The sequence below is a fragment of the Passer domesticus genome, chromosome Z (assembly GCF_036417665.1).
Source record: "Passer domesticus isolate bPasDom1 chromosome Z, bPasDom1.hap1, whole genome shotgun sequence".
In the NCBI taxonomy this organism is placed as follows: Eukaryota; Metazoa; Chordata; class Aves; order Passeriformes; family Passeridae; genus Passer; species Passer domesticus.
Window position 1 is genome coordinate 82,012,491 of NC_087512.1, and position 18,225 is coordinate 82,030,715.

Sequence of the window (18,225 nt, forward strand, 5' to 3'; positions counted from 1 at the left end):
TTCTTAACCAATCATGTTATGACACACAAACCTACAGTGCTGCATTCTAAACTCTTTGTTTACCTCTGGAACTACTTTTATTTTTTCTGTATCTTAAACTCTAAAACTCTAAACTTTCCTTTACTTAGCTTAACGTGTCCATGCTTTAAACTACAAATCCACATGTTCACTTCTAGCACCTCAGTTTGGGAGCCTTTTCCAAGGTCTCACAAATCCTGTGTTTAATTCTAAGCTTTGGCTTCCAGACCCAAAGTTCTGAGAGTTCCCTGCATTTCAGGCTCCAGCACTGCACACAGCACTGGATGCTGAGAGCTGTCCTGAGCCCCCTGGCTGCACTGGTCCCTTTCCTGCTGGAACCCTGTTGCCTGAGTGGGGACAGCAGCCTTCCCTCACCCACAAATGCTCCAGGCCACCTTCTCCTTCTCTTCCACTGACAGACACCAGGTGAGAATGACACTCAATGGAACTTGGATTGCAGAGGTAAGATAGCACTTCTATAACCCACAAACACCTAGAAACTTCTGCAGAAAAACAACCTTCCTCATTCCTCCTAAAAAGCTCAGTTGCTAGAGACTGATACACTCTTACCTCATTATCTCTGTGTTCCCAGGTGAGTAACTGAGGACACCACACACCTCTTGGTTAAACTTTTTTCTGCCATTTCTTTTTTTCCCAAATGTACACATCTTGTCTCTGCATGTATTGCATCACTGGTGGTTTAAAGAGTATCTTCAAGTTTGCCCAAATGAGTCTGTACACATTCCATCTTTATTCACCCTAATGTATGGTTTCTTCACAGGAAATTTAGTCATCATCCCAAGTGATTTTCAACTCTAAGGCACAAAGCAGTAATTACACCCTCTCACTTCTTGATACACCTACTCACTGACTGGAAAAGATGCATACAGGAGCCTTACTTCCTCTGAGAATGTCACTCCAGGAGGCACAGGTGAATTGCAATTACGGAATGTTCTCTGAGTGCATTTGTGTGCATTACTGGGAACAATATTGCCAGATGCCTGATGCACTAACTATGTAAAATTACAACTTGAGACTCAGGAAGGGAGAAGTACACAGAGCTTTTTTAGCTTCGAGTAGTGCTGAGGAGCACCATCACCTCCAGCCACAGCAGCCTGAAAATGCCAAGCATCCCTCTCCAGAAGCAGGAAGGAGCAGAGGGGTAAGAGAAGGAAGCAAAGCCACGAACCTGCGGGGCTGGCTCTGCACTGAGACAAGGGAGATTTTAAACTAAATATGGTGGTATATAACAAAGAGGGCCTGGAGTGCTGGGGAAGCAGCTTCTGCCCGCTGTGCTGGGTAGCAGGAGGAGATCCATTTCCCTGTGGAGATTTCCCTGAGCTGCTGCCCCACGGGCGCGGTCACTCGGCGTGGCCAGCCCCGGAGCAGCCCAGCCAGTCCTGCCCAGGGCCATCCTCAGCGCTCTGGCTCCCTCCGCTGACAGCTGCACACACGCACCCGGCATGTCTCCAGGGCAGGCAGGGAAATAAACTGATTTATTTACATTTATCCCTGCAAAGAGGCCCCGGAATTCTGCCTAAATGCTTTCCATGACACGATGCCCTGGTTAACGCCCATGCTGTTTGGGATGGTTACATCAAAAGCCTTTGGAAGTAGGAAAGATACACAAAAGCTATTATCAGAAGATTTCTTTTTTAAAAAGGGCCACTGAAATTAACCTATTAGGAAAAAAAACCCAATAAGACAATTAAGCAGTGATGCTGCAGAACTACAGTGCTTTGACATACCAGATATTGTCAAGGAAAAAAAAATGCTTCTGAAGAAACAGTTGTAAATGACCAGCAACAGCAGGATGCTAAAACAGTGGTAGATTTCACTATTTAAACCTGTCAAAAAGTAATGGACATTAAAATTGCTTAATTTATTCAATAGAAAAACAGAGGACAATCAAGTCAAAAGATCTCCTGTATGCTACAAGTGCAGGGAACAAAGTGACCACTTCAATGAACTCTACACTGACAATGGTCAGGAAACACATATTCTAATTACTCGATCCAAAAACTGAGACTGTGGGGGTGCAAATGCAGCCCATGGACTCAGCACTGCTGTTTACCACACATTCAACCACAACACACAAATCGAGTCTGCCAAGAGAAATCAGAAAGGATGGGAGTCCATTTCAAAACTGAGACAAGTGAAAACCAGCAAAATACTGCTAAAAAACCACAACATTTCCAAAGCACTGATAAATCAGGCACAGGTCAAAATATTGGAGTGGCAAAATAATCATCACCTTTCAGGACTAATAAAAAGTTACCCTCCCCTGTGCAATACACTGTATAGAGGGATAACAAAAGCATCCACAGCTACATCAGAAGAAATAAAAAACATCAGGGATGTAAATACTTGTGAAGCAAGGAAGGCATCCAACATTAATTGCAAGTTTAGGAACAAAACAACCTCCAATCCCAGGCCATCCTCATTCATTGTCTGAAAAGGGGTACAAAATTAGAATTAGAATAGAAATTATAAATTAGAAACCCACTCTGATTTCTGCAGAGGAATTTCTAACTTGGTCCAAACCCAGTAGTATTTATCTGAGCCCAAGAGTTTAACTCCTTCAAACCTAAATATAACACCCACCACTTGTATTGTGTCATTTGCTGTGCAGACTCTGCTGTGGATCTCAGGTCCTCTGGATAAACAGATTCACTGGGCATACTCAGTATGACAACCAGAAAACAGAGGTTTAGCCCAGGATAAGGAACACCTCACCTCAGTTTCAGGAGGGGCTGGGTCACCCATTTCTTCAACCTTCGACGTCCAAACGAAGTTTTAGTATGATCCAACACCCAGAGCAGGCTTCCTTTTGTTTTCATGTCAGTCTGAAATAACGAAAATAACTTAATTATTTTTTAATTATTATAATAATTAAGTTTAATTATTATTAAACTGACATAATAAAACATTATTTTATTATGTCAGTTTTGCAGTGGGAGGATCTCCATATTATTCAAAACATTGTGTTTGGGCTTTAAGATACGGCAACTTATTCATTCTCAATTTCATTCATCAACAATGCCTTACATGAAGAACCTCCAGCAGTGGTACAACACTTAGGTATGTTTTCCCTTTGGCTAGAAAATGGTTTCTAGGAAATGACCAGGATAAATTAAGCTGTTAAAATAAGTCTGTGCATAAATCATTGAGCAGGAGCACAAAAACAAACCCTACTACAGACATCACTCAGCTGCAGTTGCTGAAGAAATTAAACTCCAGGACAGTTCTCTGTTAGTCAAAGTGCAGCAAGGTTCCTAACTCATGTTAAAAGCTAGTACAGATTAACTTCATTTATGCTTCTGAAAATGTTATCTCCCTTCAGTCTGATACCATTTAAAATATTTTAAGACTAATGGGTCAGATTTGCAAATCTGATGAACTTCAATGGGAAAATAAGTCAAACAGCCATGAAAATCTCAGCATTTATTAAAAAAATGTTACATTTGTTCTTACCTGATTCTGTAAAATTTCAAGATTTTTCATTGTTGTCCCATTAATTGTCATGTATTCCGTTTCACTGGACAACTGTTTGAAATTGCTGGGGAGAGGAATTTCAGATGTTTCATCTTAAATTTGGGCATGGGCAGAACACTGAAACACTCTCACGTTTCTCACATTAGAGAATTCAACAGCTTCGCAATAAATTTTTAAAAGTCAAGCAAGAAATTACAATCTCTTTAAATAAATTAAAAAATAACTGAACATTAGTTTTACCTTTTTTTTTAACTTTCTGCTTAGGAAAATAAAATTTCAGACTCACTGCCCCATTTCCTGCACTGACTCTGACAAAGCTCAGAACAAAATCCAGCCCTCCTCTTATCTAACCCCTTTCCACTGACTGGTTAATTTATTCAGTTTACAATTTAGCAATGACAGGACTAACAATTAATACTTCAGGAATGGAAAAAACTTTTAACACAACTCATCATCAAAATATTGTATCAAAATACATATTTCTTTTTATTACTACTGCAAATTTAAACAGCCTGCAAGTGCAATTAAGGAGACTAGAAACAGGGGAGATTGAAACTGTTTTATTTTATTTCAATATGAAATAACCATGACCAAAATTACTCGACTTTTTGACACTCCTTAGCAGACCTGGATGAGACCAACCCAAAGGCTGTGTTGCTTTAGAATCACCATTAACAAAATACTGGTATTAGCTGTGCAATCATATTAGGCCTGACAATCATTTCAGCCTCAGACACACACACAGCAGTCAGGACTCTGAAGTGCAATATCCTCTCTAAATGCTTCTGACAAATCAAGTCATGATTGTCTGGGTTAATCATCCTGCTGACTGCCCTTTGCACAGAATCTAGGACACTCTTTGCTGTCCTAGGCTAAGCAGAACCACTTGCTGGGCAAGATTTAAAGCAGTTTTACTTGACTTTTTAGACTCACAAAAAGTTTTTCAGCGCATTCAGTTTTAAACCCTCTGGAAAAGTACTTGAATGCTCTACCTTTTCCTGTCAGACACACACAGCTGCATTGCTGCTCCACTAAAAACAAGAACAGCACCAAAACTTTCAGAAATATGAAATATTCAGAGACTAATCTTATATATGTATGTCATATGCAGGTGCTTGGGCCTGCCTCCAATTTTTTTCCTAAATAATGGGTCAAATTAGAAGTATTTTCCACGGAATTGTAAAAAAAGCAGCCTCAACTGAGGGCCCTCAAGAAGTTTAATGACAGCTTGGAAGTACAGCTGACTCAGAACTGTACCCATAGTCACAATTATTCTGCTTTGTGTGCTATTTCAGAAACCAAGGAAGTTGACCAGCAAAAGAAAACACTGGAGGCAAAACCAGCAACACTTTCCAAATTACACAACATTGTAAGCAACAAAACAATACTTCTTTTTACTATCCTCAGTCACAACTGCTGATGCTGGCAGGAATTAATTAGGAATGATTTCTGCTTGGCTCCCACTCCCTGAATGCAACAACAAATCCCATCTGCAGTTCCAAAAGTACCTTTCTGCACCCAGGACCAACTGCAGATTCCCAGTTTGCCACTGCTGCAGCCAGCTGGGTGAGAGCCAAGCCCTTCCACCTGCTCTCCAAAGCCAAGAGGATGCTCCTGGGTCTCCCTGTCACGTCAGAGCTTCAGGATTGTGGGTTTTTCTGGTCCTGGTGGTGCCACACCTCTCCTGGCTTTAGAGCAGCTAGCACAGGACACACTCTGCTCACAGCAGGGCTGCTCAGTGTTGTAGGTTGAGAAGCGAGTTTTTTGGGAGGTTGGTTTATTCCTAGGTTGCTTTGCTCTGCTCCTGATCACATCTCACAGAACCCACGAGGGAAAGTGTATTTTCATGGGAGCACTGGCATTGTGCCAGGGTCAATCCATGACACTCAGGAATGCCTGGAGACAGCTCACTCTGCTCCACTGCACAGTGGATTTACTCTTCTTCCACAGTGTATTTACAGTTCTTTCAGATCAGACAAGCTGAAGTTGTTTTCACAGCATAAATTATGTGTGTCTTACATTACCCAGGTGTTTTCTTTATCTGAGTTACTTCACCCTGCTATTAATCGTGGTAATTGAGAGTTTGGAGTACATGTGTAACAGCCAAGATCAACTGCAGGATTTGCCCAACCAACAATTCCATGTGTCACAGCACAGAACATGTTTTGCTTCCACCCACTCATCTTCCTTCAGCTTGGGATCAGAACTTGATAAAAATGTAAAAAAAAAAACCAAAAAAACCACATTCTCTATAAGGTATTTGGAGACCAAATGGCAGAAGAAGGTTGTAGGTAACTATTAAGTCAGGGCTGGTTTTGCAGCAAAGGTCCCAGCACAAGCCTGGTGTGAAGTGCTGATGTGCTGCTGCCAGCCCTCCTTGCACTGCTGGCCTTCCAGAAATCACTTGGACAGGATCAGGAGGCCAAAACTCCTCCTGTAGGTGACACTGTGACCCCAGCTTCAAAGCACAGCCCTGCAACACCCTGGGCACTCCAGCACTCAAAACCCCAGCAATGGAAACAGTGGCAAGTCCATAACAGGAGCGTGGCAGGGCAGGGTCAAGTCATCTCTGGGCTTACAGGAAGGAAAAGAGTAAACAAACAGAAGCTTCCAGGGAGATTTAGGAATCTTACAGGGAATACTCGTGAGAATGAAGTTCCTGCCCACAAAATTACTTTTTCAGAGCAGGACCACACGATGATGAGTATGAAAAGGTTACTGTTCTGATTCAGGACAGCAAAGCACATCCCCAGGCTTCAGCTATTATGTGTAACCAGAGAAAGTGAATCATCTGTGTCATTTTTTCAGTACTTAAGGGGTTTATAAAAAAGAGTAGAGCAACTTTCTACACAGGCAGTTAGGCCAAGGGGGAACAGCTTTAAAGTAAGGTAGGAGAGATTTAGTTTCATGAAGGAATTGTTCCCTGGCAGGGCTGGCACAGGGTGCCCACAGCAGCTGGGGCTGCCCCTGGATCCCTGGCAGTGCCCAAGGCCAGGCTGGACACTGGGGGACACTGGAAGGTGTCCCTGCCATGGCAGGGGTGGCACTGGAGAAACTTGAAAGTCACTCTTGGTCCCAGCCAGTCTGGGATTCTGTGATTTTGCCTCTCCAGAAGCTTGCAGTGGATGGTGGTTTTAATGTGCTGTGTTCACTATTTTCTCCACAGGAGATAATACATATAATTTCATACTCAGCGTCTCAGCCTAAGTGAATGCATGTTGTTTAGATCAGGAACTTTCAACTACTTTAATTTTCCAAATCTCTAATGTTTCTTAGTGAGGCTGCAAGGCACCCTGAAAGCAACAGATTTTCTTTGCTCAATTACCTTTAACAAAGCTCCAGGGTCTGTCTTTGAGATCTCTAGTGGTAAATAAACCACCAAATGAATTTACACAGACAAGAAATGCAGGAATCCCTAAAAGCTTTAAGAAGTAAAAACAAGTCTCTCAGTTTTTCAGAAGCACTACTTTTCTTTAGGCTCCATACCAAAGACATTTACCACAATCTGTATAGCAAAGGATGTCAAGCCCAAGACTATGTTTTTTGTTTAATTAATCAGGTTTAAACTCATTAGTGAATATTTCCACAGGGCTAGAACTTTTGATCTGAAACCCTTTTTGTTTTCTGTATGTTTTCCTGCATTTCTTGTAGTTCATCCATCACTGTTCAAAACTTACAAACTACTATCTACAAAGTCTCTCTCCTCCATATCCAACATGCAGGAAAACTCAGAGGTAAAATTGAAATACACCACGTCACATTGCCTCAGCAACTGCTATGCCAATGATGATTTTTTCAAACAAAAAACTGGGTACTCAAATGTATTTGAAATCCTCTCCCAGATGTGTACTAACTTCTTTACAAAAGCCTTTTATAAAGGTCTCTCCATTTGCAAAGGTATCCAAACTCACTGATTAACAAAAACTTGTACCATTCATTATGAAATCTATTTTTACTTACTGCTGGAACTTTAAAGCAGCGTAACCACAGCTTGGGGTCCTGCTGTGGCAGAAATCTTTATTTCTTTGTAATGATTTGCGTTTTTTAGGACCTTTAAAGTAGATTTAAAAATTTCATTGAAATATCTTTATTTCAATGCTTTATTTTTAGAGCAAAATCTGCTTCCTCCCAATGAAGATTCCTTCATGGTAACTCATGACTCCTCCGACTAAACTGAAATGGACTTTTTTTCAGCTGGGAGAAGAGTGTTTGTCCAAAGAAGGCACAGAGGTGAAATGGATTTTCCTATCATTCTTCCTATCAAACAGGTCTTCTTCATCCAGACCTGTGACACATTAACAAACTGAAAACTACCTCACAACTCCCACTTCATGCTGTCTGACTCATCTGTATATGCTCACTGACCTGAATTCTTCTAGGAATTTCAAGTTTCTTAACAATGCAATGGAAGTTATTTCTCTTCTGTTTCCTAATTCAGGACATTAATGAGCCTGATATTGTTTGCTTAAAATTCTTTCACTGTTCTGTATTTAGATAGCATTTCACTGGCATTAGGAAAAAATATTGAAGTTGAGTTTTTTTGAATATTTGGCTCAGTTTGTTGATCCCCATGACACACTACAAGCAGCAAGTGGAACTTGGGTAGTTGGAGCACAAAGGCTTCAGAAACAAACACAGCAGAATCCAGGCTCCTGACCACAAAGTTATCTCAAGAAATGTTATTTCTTCACAGAACTTCTCCAAGGTATTAAGTATTTCTTTGCCTTTTCCCTCAGATGCTCATACAGTCCCCAGAAATCCATTAGAGCAACCTTCAGCAGGCAAATGCCAATGATAAGATTTAGTGCTTTTCCTTCCCAGTCTATAATGTGCTTGATTTTAGGATGCAGCTGTTACAAATGTGACTGACTGCTGCTACATAAGCCTCCACATAATTATATTTGTCCTCTGCTACAGAATTACTTCTACATAAAAGATGGATTTCACATTTTCTCCAGCTGAAAGAACATTCACCTCCTGTGTGATTGCACACAGGGCACTGTGACAGCAGTGACCCATGAGCTGACCACAAAATGGCATTTCCTTGGAATTCATTTTCTTCCTCAGAAGTTCTACAAGATTTCTCCACCTATGCCAGAATATTAAAAAAACAAATTTTTTTTTTTTTTTCAAAAAGGCACTCAAAGAAGATAAGCAGGCACACCACAGTGCAGGAGCACCACAGATCAACACACCCCTTGATGGATTAGCAGGGAAGATGCCACAGGAACTCTTTCCTCATCAGCTCTATAAGCAAATCAAACCTTTTGATAACATTCAGATACAACTTGGAGAGAAGGGCAGATGGATTTCTTTCTTTAAGGAAAGAAATCCATCCCAAAATTCAGAACATGTGTATATTTTCCAAATATTTTGGTGGACACCTGGGAAAGTGTTTAAGCAGTGTTTAAAGCTGGCACCTGCAGTTGATGTTTTAAATGCAGCTGGTAATCTAAACTGGTAATGCAGGGAGCCCTTCAAAAGTGGGCTTCAAACTCTCAGAATCCCACACAACATGTGAATGATCTACAAATGACATGACTTATTTCTAAGTTTCCAGTCTGCAGCCTGACTGACTTTATTAAATCCTGCATACTTGTGGGACACAGGAATACTGAGACAACTGGGAGAATATTTTGCAGAGGATCCACAACAGATAAAGCTGTTTTATTTAATAAGCCTCAATGATATTTTCAAAGCTAAGCCAGGTAGGACAGCAATGTTTTATACTCATACAAGACAGGATAAGAGAAGCTTTAGCAGTGACATCTTTCCATTTTCATTTGATTCCTCCTGCATAAGCCTGTCACAAATCTTGAGTAGTCATATCAGCATATCTAATAAACCCAAGTGTTGGGAGTGCTTAGGAGGTGACAAGGTTACATCCATGTCTGTGGGGTTTTGCAGAAACTTTGCACAAATGGTGGTGCTCCAGCAACAGCTTTTGCCATGATCCCTCTCCCCACTCCTACTTACCCCTGAGTCCAGGCAAGGGATTCTCCAGAAAGCCAGGATGTGTTAAACAGCTTTCCTTAAAACTGATAACTAGATTCAGCAGCTGAAACAGACCTGCTGAGCACTGCCTGATCATCACAACACAGAGTTTATACCTGCCTCCAGAGCTACAGAAAGAAAACATTATTTACACACTGCTGGCAAACTGCAACAACATCTGAAAAGCTAAGTTGCAGCAGCAGTTTTTTTTTTTTTATGCTGCCTAGAAAAGCCCCACATTTTGGTTACACAGTAAAGCTGAGGCTGAGATGCAACAGGTGATACCAACAAGCTTTAATTATTTTTTTCCCTAATATCTACCAGTTTTTGCACCTTGTTTGATTTCAGTAACATCTGGCAGCAGTACATGCTCACTCACATCACTGACAGTAATGTCTACACAAACAAACTTCATAAAGGTTTTCCTGCAATACCACTCAAAGGAACCACTCGATTCTTTCACTTCTGATTAGGAAATCAAATGTAAGGTGTAATTTTTACAAAGACTATGTTTATCACTAGAAAGTTTTTCATTACAATCAGGGACACTGTCTGCTAGAACTTGCAAGAAGTGGTGCTTTGAATTGGAAATTTATATAAGGCAACTTACCTTGGATTGTAAAGCATCTTTTCCAAATTAAATTCTTTGAGATATGTAATTACTGCTGCCAGAGAGCAAATAACAGGCTTATCCAAGCTTAGTATTACAGATAGGTTTTGAGGACCTAAAAAAAATAATTTTTCTTGTTAAATGTTTATTTTCTGGTTAATCCACTGTGTAGAAAAACGATAATCTTCTTTTCAATTTATTCTAATAGAAGTCTGTAATGTATGTACAGTGTTTTATGACATCTATAAATCAACATAAAGCAAGGCTCCAAAATAACACTTATGGTTCCAAATAATGCAGACACATTGCAACAGTGCAAATACATAATGAAACAGAAAACATTTGACTCATGGGTTTTTCTTCATAAAACATTACTAACTGTTGGCATAACAAACTTCTAAATACACAACTAAGAATGGAATTCTGACATCTTCATTTTTGTGCTCAGTGCAGTTCCTGCTCCAGCTACAACAACAGGAAAACTCACCCCACGATGCCACAGCATGAACTGGTATTTTTAAAAACCCACACAGTTCAGTTTTTTTCAGGGATGTTTTTAAAGCTGTTCTCAGGTAACACCTGCAAGAACTTTAGAATTTAGTTAGCAATGTTACCCCTATCTTCAAAGAGGGCAAGAAGGAGCACTCAGCACACTCCCAGGAGTCACCTTCATCCCTGGGAAGGTGATGGGACAGGTGTCTCTGCAGGTAATCACCAACCATGCAGAAAGAAAGGTCACCAGGAGTGGCCAGCAGGGACTGGGGACACTGTTCACCATTGTGTTTGAGAGAGCTGGGCAGAGAGAAACCTAAGGAGGTTCAACAAGGACAACCACAGGTCCTGCACCTGGTGAGGAATAACCCCAGAACAGATTGTGAGTGACCTACAAGAGACCAGCTCTGTGGAGAAGGACCTGGGGGTGCTGGTGGATGGCAAGTTGACCATGAGCTGACAGTGTCCTGGGGACCAGTATTGTAAACAAGGGTGCCCAATGAAGGAGGGAATGGTGAATCTGACTCCGTGTTGTCAGAAGGCTAAGTTAATACTTTATTATACTATATTATATAAAGAATACTATGCTATACTATACTAAAGAATACAGAAAAGATACTTATTGAATACTAAAAAGATAATAATGAAAACTCATTACTCTCTCCAGAGTCCTGACACAGCTTGGCCCCGACTGGCCAAAGAGTCAAAACAACTCACAGCAGAATCCAATGAAACAATCTCCAAACACATTCCACATGAGCACAACACAGGAGAAGCAAATGAGGTAAGAATTGTTTTTCTGTTCTCTGAGGCCTCTCTTGCTGCCTTTCAGCTTCCCAGGAGAAAAACCCTGGGAGAAGGAATTTCTTCAGAGAATGTGAATGCCACAGACCAGGAGGGCCTGTGGGATCCTGGAATGCACCAGGGAGAGTATGGCCAACAGGTCAAGGAGGGGATCCTGCCCCTCTGCCCTGCCCAGCTGAGGCCACATCTGGAAGGCTGTGTTCAGTTCTGGGCTCCAGATTAAAGAAAGACAAGGAGTTGCTGCAGAGGGTCCAGTGGAGGCCATAAAGATGATTCAGAGGCTGGACATCTCTTATGAAGAGAGACTGGGAGCTGAGCCTGTTTAGTCTGAGGAAGAGAAGGCTGAGAGGGGATCCCATCAATCCATATAAATACCTCAAAGGGTTGTCACAGGATGGTGCCAGACTCTCTCCAATGGTGCCCAGGGACAGGCTGAGGAGCAGTGGCCATCCCAGGCAGGGCAGGCAGGGGCAGCAGCAGGAGGAAGAACTTGTGTCCATGGAGGGGCAGAGGCCTGGAGCAGCTGCCCAGGGAGGGCCTGGAGTGTCCCTGTGTGGAGCCATGGCAGCCCCAGCTGGGCACGGGGCTGGGCCACTGCCCAGGGCACCCTGCCTGCCCAGGGGGAGCTCCAGACATCCCTTCCAGCCCCAAATATCCCAGGATTCTGTGAACTCTTGAGGAACATTCCTGGTATTGAGTAATCCCCCTCAGCTGTTATGTACATTTAAATTTAAATCTGTCTAAACACACACCTTCAAGCTATGAATAAAAGTAATGGTAGCCTTGTTTCATTTCTATTTAAATAATGTTCCTTTCCTCCAAGCTCAACATGAGATCCCACTGTGCAGAAAATGAAGCAAAGGTGGCCAAAAGCCTGTGTGACTGTAAAGGCTAACAGGGTGCATGCCTCAAAGATATTTGTAATGAAAAACCTGTAATGTCAGGCACTTCTTTTGCACAAAAATCTGAATGAACATACCTGCAGTACCAGGCACCTCTTTTGCATAGAAGTCAGTAACCCTCTGGAAAGCATGGCTGTACTCAAAATTGAGGTTTTCCATCCTCTCTATCCTAATTCTGTCATCCTGTAACCTGCAAAGCAAAAAAATATTTGAGTCAGGTTTTTACACTCCCTTCATGAAGGAGGTTACAAAGGTGCACTTTGTTTTGTCTCTGCTTTGTTAGGAGCTGAATGGGTAAAGAATGAAGAGATGAGGTATTAAAGTAGGTTGAAAACATTCCAAGCATGCTGTATTTTCTTAAATGTCTCTTCTAACCTCTGTGAAACTGCAAATAAAGCAAACCCAAACAGCAGCAAGCACAGCCAAAAGAGAGACTGCCAGAGGTGGTCTAGCATACCTGCAAGGTAAATACAAACACATCCTCACTAATCATAGCAAGTACTTGTTTTATCTCTTCTTAAAGACTTCTGATGACCAAACTTAAGCTATTATCTTATCCCATTCCATATTTAATTATCTTTTGGAAGATTTTGATCCATGCTGTAGAACTGAAGGGCTGGATTTCCTTGAGTCTTACTGTTTAGTCTTGCTTCTTTTACTCTTTCTTTTAGTCTTAATTACTTTCTTTCAGTCTAGGCAGCCAAGGATGGGTTATTACTGGTAACCCTCTCCTGCCAGCAGTTGTATCAGTTTTATCAGTTCTAGCAGCAGTTCCTCCCCGTTTCACAGCACCATCAAACACACCAAACTTTACCATATGCAGCATTTCCATGCTGCCTGTTTTTCCCAGCTGGTGGCTGGAATTAAGATTGGATGCTGCCTTATCACTTGCAACTTGCAGAGTTGCTGATAAGCACTGAACAGATACGCTGGTTAAAAACCACAAAGAAGAACTCACGGTGGCCCTGCCAGCCTTGAGCAGAATTACACAGTGAGCACTGAGCCACGGGCCAGGAGAAAGCTCCAGTGAAAAGGCACACACAAAATCTACTTGGCCTCAGGGCTTCCACTCACTCTCACACCCCCATGGGATGTGAATCAGCCAAGTGCTTTGAGCGGACTGGAATTGTGCCAGTGAGAGGGACTGTGCAGGTATTACTGCACGGAGGTTAATCAATACCCTTTTAGCTGGGCTTCCCAACTTCACAGGGAAAACCAGACAGATTTTCTGCCTTACATTCCACACATTCCCCCCTGAAAGGATCAATACATCTCTGAGGCCCAGCTCTCAAAAAGGAAAGTTAATTTTCATAACACTAACTAACCAGACTTGTCCCAGTGTCCCAGCACATGCTCAGTGATCCTTTCCCTGCCTTCAACTGATTGATCAAATTAACTTTACACTCTCTGAAGGCCCCTCTCCCCAACTCTTCTCAGGATGAGCAAACATCCTCCAAGAAAGGAAAACACCAATTCTTCCTTGCCTTTTTCCCCTTGTGTTGGACAATACTTTTTTCTGACCCACAGATGGGGCAGCTGAGAGGTGTTTTAAAAACTTTGACTCCATTTTCAGTCTCATGAGAAGAGTGAGGCAGTACAGATGTTATAATTCACGCTATCACAATCAGAAGCTATTTCCTAATTCCAATACACTCTAAGTGTTTCTTGGCCTGTCAGCTTTAGCCAGGCCATGCTGTGGATGCCTTAAAGCCAATCATGTGAAATCACCCCTCAGAGTCCTACTACAATGCATCTTTCACAGTTCTGTTTCCACAAAGTACCCAGTCCTATTTGCAAGGCCATCCTCTGAAACTTGTTTCCAGCTCCACTTCTCTCTCAGCAATGTCTGTCCCATTCCATGGCATTTCTCAGTCAGCATTTCTTGTCTCAATGTATGCACACTGTGTGAGCCTTCTGTCAGGCCCTGAGAACTCCCTACAAATCCATTTCCCACATTTTCCCCTCTCTTTGATGGCTCTGTCCATCATTTGCTGTGCACAGTGAAGTACACGAGGCACTATCACTAACAATGCCACAGTAACTACAAATGCATATAAACCTATTTTGCAGAGCTCCTTTAGCCAAGGTGCAGAACTCCATCCTTCAAACAAGCCCTCTAGCCATGATCTATCATTTGTTTTAATTTGATTTGTCAAGTCTCACTGTTTTTGAAGCTGTTTGTGGACGGACACTGAATGCTCAGACAAGTTCATGCAACACAGTCCTTCAAAATCTCTACAAATCCATTTCCCAAGCCATGCTCCACGCCCCACCACTCCTGTGCTCTGGCACATGCACCTTTGCTGGTGAATCAGCAGGGTTTCACTGCAGAGGTGCAGGAACACCCTTCAGCACTGCCCCACCTGGAGAGCAGCACAGCACCTCTGAGCCAGCCTTCCTACAGAAGGGGCTTTCTGCTGACCATGAGTGGGCAGGGACCTAGAGAAGCATTTTTACACAAACATCTTATTTTTAATTCCTACCTCTTTATGTTTTCACAGCAATGACTACAGAAAAGCAAGGCTTAACAAGGTCTGCAGAGCTGATTTGTAGAACGAAAGTCAAAAAGGAAGGGCTTTGGGGTGTATTTCACTAGATGGTTCATGCTACACCTGTTTGCTTTCTAGTCTTTACAGATTCATTTTTTGTAATTTTCTTTAATTCGTTTGTGATTTTCTTCCCTTTTATAACCAAAAGTATCCAACTCCTTAGCATAAATTCTGGAATATGATAGTTACAATCAATACATGTTCAGTGACTTCTGACAGTAGTTTTGTTTATCAACTGAATAAATGGGAAATATTCAAATTTATTCCCTAATTTAAAATTATTAACTCAGTGACCTGAAAAGATCTTCAAATATTTTACTACTTGTATTGTAGATACAGCAACATCAAATATATATATATATATGACATTCTCACTGAAGAGTATGCACCAGATGTGATAGATAAAGTAAAAAAACTGGGAAGTCAGAGATTCAATACGTGAAAAGAACTAAATTTTTAACAAGATGCATGAAAACAAAGTTTGCTGCAGAAGGTTTTCCTGTGTGTCCTTTGTGCAGCAAGATGATCACCAAGGGCCATTTTCCTGATTACAGGCAGGATGATGTGTCGATGCTTATTTTATCTCTCCAGCCACCAATGCCTGTTTAAATCAGAAGTCAATTCACCATCAGCCTCTGTAAACATCACTCTTGTCAGCAGCTCCAAATGAGCTGCAGTTCAGCTCTCCCCAGCTCCCTGAAAACGAGCCATGCTCTCACTCACCAACCCCCAAACTCCCTCAGCCCCCTGCCCAGCCCTTCTGCACCCTGCACTGAGTGACCAGGGAGGGATGGACCCCCTGTGCCCCCACCAGAGCACCCTGCAAGCCCTGGCACCTGGGGCAGAGCTGCCTCTGCTCCCAGATAAATCACAAAATCTGCCCAGGGACACAGCACCCACAGCCAAGGGTGTGAAACCAGCGTGCGCACAGACAGCTGAATAAAGGATGGGATCCTACACCACGCTGCAGTAATCCAATAAATCATACAATAATGCAATATTGTACCAAATAATGTAATAATGTATAATGTAACACGTGCATCCTAACCCACAGTGTTCAGCGCTTCTGTTACTGCAGGGACTGATTTATCTGTCACCCTGCTGGTAAAGTGGAAAAGGATCAACACTGCTGGGTTTAATTCCTCTATTTATCTGACAATTCAATGCATCAACCTAAAATTCATTGCTTAACAAGTGCTTGGAAGGAAAAAGTAGGAAAAATATTTAAAAGAGAGCTCTCAATTTGACAGGAAGGTCTCTCTTAAGAAAAACATTTATGAAAATGCTAGAAGCTAAAAGGAAACAACATAAATAAAACTAAGTTACAGAAACTGACTCAAGATGTCTAAAAAATAGTAAAATCTTTTATTAAGAATGAGCTTGCTTCAAGCACAAGAGCTAACTGCAGTTTGCTGAATAAAGCAGCAATCACTTCATTGCTGCTCTACAATTCACAATTAAACAGGCATAAAGTGAATAGACTGACTGCACAAGAGACATGTCCAAACCGAGTTTCCTTAAAGCCCAGCAAGTCCTCCTAAGGAAAGCAAGTAACTGCATGTTTTACTTTTCAACTACTATCCTGCCATGCCCATTCTGCTTTAGTACATTCAAATGCAGAGGTGCACAGACCAAAATTTCTCTGCACAGCTCTGTATCACAACACAAGGACACCAATGATGCAGAATTTGGGAAGGCATCTGCTCCTAAAATTTAGTATGACATTTTTACTTCCAATGCTAAGCACAGATCTGTAAAGCATAAATCATTTATTTAGTTTTTCCTGTGCAATTTATTCAAACTGCTCTTTTCTCTGCATTTCTCATAGTTTATTCTGCTGGGATGACCAGTCTTTCACTGCAGGGAAAGAATGCCAGTACTGCCCAGCAGGGCAAGGCAGCCTGAATGCATTAGTCCTTTCAGATATCCAAGCACACTGTGTCACCTTCCCTTATCACCACTGTTGGCAGAAACTGCACTTCCTTCACTTGTCACCACTGGATTACCTTTGTTATCCAGCCTCTCCTAGCTCAGGGTGATGCTTTATCAAGGCTGACCTCGAGCAGAGGCTGGACAGAGCTAAAGAAGAAAGCAGGGATTGATTAAAAAGATCTCCTCCATGGATCCACCTTGGGCAGCACCAGAGCCCAGCCAGGGCTGCACCCAGGATGAACCCAAATGGTCCCAAAATGAACCCAGGATGAACCCAAATGGCCCCAAAATGCACCCAAGATGAACCCAAATGGCCCCAAAATGCACCCAAGATGAACCCAAATGGTCCCAAAATGAACCCAAGATGAGCCCAAATGGTCCCAAAATGCACGAGCGCTGCCGGGGTCTCTCCCTGGGCTCAGCTCTGCTCCATGTGCACATTGCAGTTCAGTGTCCAACCCCAGCTGCAGCCCCTGCAGTCCCATCCTTGTTTTTCTCTCTGCAGCCCACGGGGTTTGTGCTCCTGGGCTGAGATTGGGATCATTTGTCCTTGGTGCCCAGCTGGAGCAGGAATTGTTTTGTCTCCCTGCTCTGTGCACAGAGCTCACCATCCCCTAGGATGAAGCCCAGACCCACACACTAAAGCAGCACAGAACCTGAAAAATAGAAAAACCAAAACCTGAGGCATCAAGGGGGCTCAGTTCTGAGTGTGTCTGTGGAAGTGGAGAACAACCATCCTCCCTTTTTGGGTGAGCCTTGGCACAGAGCTGCAGAGGCTTCTCTGGCAAAGCCTCAGGGACATTTCCAAAGCAGTTGTTCTTTTGGCACCGAGCACACACATTTTTAGAAGCACAGCTTTTTCTGCAGACAGAGTTTCCCCACGTTTGCTCTGAGCAGCTTTCAGAAGCCAGAGATGGAGACTGCTGTTGCAAAAAACCAGCAGCACAGTCACCTTCTCTGAATATCTGACACAAATGGCTGCTGTCCATGAGAACCAAACAGAAATCAACACACGGTGTTATCAGTATGTTACATACAACACATTACCCCACAGCACCTTCAAATGCCAAAATGCCCCATCACAAACCCCTCCTGAATGCCAGGAGCTGCTGAAAAGCCCAGAAGCAACTCTGACACACTTCAATATACATACACACATATATGTATATCTGCTTACTCACATGCACGTACACATACAAATATATAAACATACACACAGAAAAACTTGAGGAAAACTCCTTGCTTGCCTTTTCCATCAGAACTACCAACATTTCTCAACACATTTTCTGATTTTCTCAGGAAGAACTACACCTGAAAAGAACTCCAACCATACTGACAAGCCTGGGACCAAGGAATTCTAAGAAAACATTCTTTTAGCTTTAGGAACTCAGAGGCAGGAGCTGCCAAAGAAATGGAATAAGGAGGATAG

The 18,225-nt window shown here is 42.3% G+C and overlaps 1 protein-coding gene across 2 annotated transcripts in view; it reads right to left on the reverse strand.

Annotated features, from left to right (window-relative positions):
• Nucleotides 1-18,225, reverse strand: part of MSH3 (mutS homolog 3) — a 109,970-nt gene that overhangs the window by 46,090 nt on the left and 45,655 nt on the right. For both annotated transcript variants that reach the window (XM_064405165.1, XM_064405164.1), the window contains exons 9-12: nucleotides 12,393-12,505; nucleotides 10,118-10,232; nucleotides 3,493-3,577; nucleotides 2,755-2,864 (exon numbers count right to left, since the gene is read on the reverse strand). In XM_064405165.1, coding sequence (XP_064261235.1) covers nucleotides 2,755-2,864; nucleotides 3,493-3,577; nucleotides 10,118-10,232; nucleotides 12,393-12,505 — 423 coding nt within the window. The remainder of the gene's footprint in view (nucleotides 1-2,754; nucleotides 2,865-3,492; nucleotides 3,578-10,117; nucleotides 10,233-12,392; nucleotides 12,506-18,225) is intronic.